We start from the raw sequence: 3,237 nt of genomic DNA on the forward strand, positions 1-3,237 counted from the left end.
TAATTTCTTTCTATTTTTAGTAGAGATGGGGGTCTCACTCTTGCTCAGGCTGGTCTCAAACTCCTGACCTTGAGCGATCCACCCACCTCGGCCTCCCAGAGTGCTAGGATTACAGGCGTGAGCCACCGCGCCCGGCTGAGAATTCCTTTATGACTATGCTTCACACAGAAAGGCAGGTGAAGGTCAGAATGACCTTGTTTCTGAGGCCCTCCCAGTCTCCTTTAGTTTAAAGTACTTTGGGTTAGCATTTTATGAGCCCTACCACTATCCTTGGAGGTCTGCCTTAAATCCCCCAGGCAGGGTCCTTAGCATAGTATATACTGTTCCCTAAACTTGGTTATACTTTCTTGCTCAATATCCTCTAATAGCTCCTCCATTGCTCTTAGAATAAAATGCAAACTTTCACCAGAGCCTACGAAGTCCAACTTGATATTTTCCTGCCTATTTCTCTGACTTCATCTCTTGTCAGTTTTTACCACTTTTATTCTACTCTCACCAAATTGGCTGCCTTGTTGTTCCTTAAACATGCCATACTTGCTTCAAAGAACATCAGGTTCTTTGAACTCTCTGTTCTTTATTTTTGGAACACTTCTCACATGATATGCACCTTCATTTCATACAGGTCTCTGTTCAAATATTGACTTTTTAGAGAGGTCTTCCTGTACTATCTTATATCCCACCTTTACTGAGAGGAAGACAAATTATTTCCATGATGTTGTTATTGTTTTTCTTGTTCTTGGAAAAGATGATGTTTATTTTGAAAATTAGGGTGACTGTATCCTTATTCTAGATCAGAAATTATATAGCATATACAGAAATACATAAAAGCTTTAGTTAAAAGCTTAGAAAACTCTACTCCATCATTTTCTAGGTATTTCCTCAGCTTTATTTTTCTTCATAGTACCTTTCAATACCTGAACTTTAATATTTATTATTTCTTTGTATATTGATTGCTTTCTTCAGTAATATATAAATTCTATAGAAGAGAAACCTTGTCTTGTTCACTGCTGTAAACCTAGAGCTTAGAATAGTGCTCAGCATATAGTGTAGTAAGCATTCTTCACTGACAAATTGACTGACTGAATAGTGGAAAATGAATTGTGGATAAGAAGAAAATTATTAATAGAAAAGACTTCAAAAGCTTTACTTAACCAAACACTTAAAACTATCAAGCTGCATAAATAATGTTGCTTAAACTGAAGTATTTCCCAAAGAACCTTGCCTTCTAATGACTTTTTTGTGAGCCACTACCCTATTTAGGATTGAACAGGTTGTGATAATCCCATTGTCTGCTCTGAACTACCTTTCATCTTCTGGGCTGTAGCATGGGGCAGAGAGAGAACTACCAAGCAGCAGATTACTGTAATTGCTCTGATCCTGGTCAGTTAGTGAGTATGAACTAGTGTTGCTTCCTATTTGGAGGTTCCTTCCAGGTAGCATATTCAGAGAAATGAAAGTAAATACTGAAAGCATCAGCTAAAACAGTTTTAAGTTGCTGCCTCAAGAAAGTGGCAAACAGGGAACAAAGAAAAGACTGGTGGTTTTTGAAATAATCTTTGTAGAACTTTAATTCTTTATACTTTGTACATATATATCTTTGATAGAAGTTTAAAGAAAAAGACAACCACTGCCATAATGGAGGACAGACCTGGAGCAGGTTACTTAGTTTCCTAATCTGTATATGAAAATAATGTTAATACCTACCTTATTGTATTATTTTGAGGATTAAATGGGGTAATACATGTATATCGTTTAAAATGTTCAAAGTTGTAAATGTTATTTCATCACATATTAAATGTTATTTTTATTATTTGCATTATTGTTACTATTAAAAAACCTTTTTAGCATATTAGTTGGCTCTTGTTTAAATGAGGTTTTTCTTACTACTTACCTAGGGATTGTGGTTCTTTTCAGAACAATTACACAGTAACACAACTTTAGCATGTTTAATAATAAATTTTATTTTGCCTTGCTTTCCTATTCTACTAAAACTAAAATGTGATTTCTATAATTGAACAGAATTATGTTTGAAGAATCTGAATGATTTATCATCCCTGGACTTAATAAAGATGGATGAAGATGTTAATTTCAAACCAACTGGTAATTTCCTATCATTGTTAGTAAATTTAACAATTGCTTACTTAAGACTAAATTAATGATTTGTTCTACTGAAATTTAGATTATGGTAAAACTAAATTGCTTGAGCCCAGGAGTTTGAGGTTGCTGTGAGCTAGGCACTCTAGCCAGGGAAACAGAGCGAGTCTCTCTCTCAAAAAAAAAGAAAAGATATTTTACTAGTATTAAAGTTAGGAATTATAGAAAAGTTTTTTTTAAAAATTCAAAATCTCTTAACATTTGTCATTTACTCTTCCATTTTTAAATATGTTTTTACACATTTGCAACCATACTATAGAAATGTATGATTTTGTATCATGTTTTTATTTGTATTTAATATAAGGTTAACTTTTTAAAACAATTTACTGCCTGGACTTTCAGCCCTAGATTGATAACATTTTTTCCCTTCTTCCCTGGTCCTTATTGTGATAAGCCTAATTTTCTTTATGAGAATTATCTTCTGTGTATTCTAGGATGTTTCACTAGAGGGGGCATAAGAATCACTTACTGTAACTTCTTTATCTATTCTTAGATGCTTTCACTCTCATCAAGAATCCTACTCTCACTATCATTTCTTCTCTGTGGTACTTTTTGAGTCCACTGATACTATTCCTCCTGTCTTTAAACATACCTAAGAAATGATCTATAATAACATGTTTTCTTCTTAGTCATCAGTGAATACTACCTGATTTTTTCTTTTTAACACTCTATTCTTTTGGTTCTCATTTTCCTGCTTTAATCAGTCTTTCTTTCCTGACCTTTTTTCCTTACTATGGGCTTCTTAAAGTTTCAGGCCTTGGATCTTTATTCCAAGTTTGTGCCCATTTCTTTGAAAACATAAATTACCTTCATTGCTAAACCTATGGTCATTATGTAAATGAATTCAGAATTGTAGTTTTGATCATGATCTCTCACCTTTGCTACAAAATTTGATCCTCAGTTTTCTATTGGAAATCCTCATTTACATATATGACATGAAACTTGACACCCAGAAGCATTTAAGAGTTAGTTTTCGAATGTTTATAACAGCACAATTCACAATTGCAAAGATGTGGAAACAACCCAAGTGCCCATCAATACATGAGTGGATTAATAAAATGTGGTATATGTATACCATGGAGT

General features: G+C 33.7%; 1 protein-coding gene across 1 annotated transcript in view; it reads left to right on the top strand.

Annotated features, from left to right (window-relative positions):
* The window catches only part of HFM1 (HFM1, ATP-dependent DNA helicase homolog (S. cerevisiae)), a 123,456-nt gene that overhangs the window by 45,047 nt on the left and 75,172 nt on the right, over positions 1-3,237 (top strand). The window contains 1 exon segment of the mRNA XM_012661019.1: positions 2,020-2,100. Within this exon segment, the coding sequence (XP_012516473.1) occupies positions 2,020-2,100 (81 nt within the window).

Source organism: Propithecus coquereli, unplaced genomic scaffold (assembly GCF_000956105.1).
Source record: "Propithecus coquereli isolate 6110/MARCELLA unplaced genomic scaffold, Pcoq_1.0 Scaffold7, whole genome shotgun sequence".
NCBI classification, from domain to species: domain Eukaryota; kingdom Metazoa; phylum Chordata; class Mammalia; order Primates; family Indriidae; genus Propithecus; species Propithecus coquereli.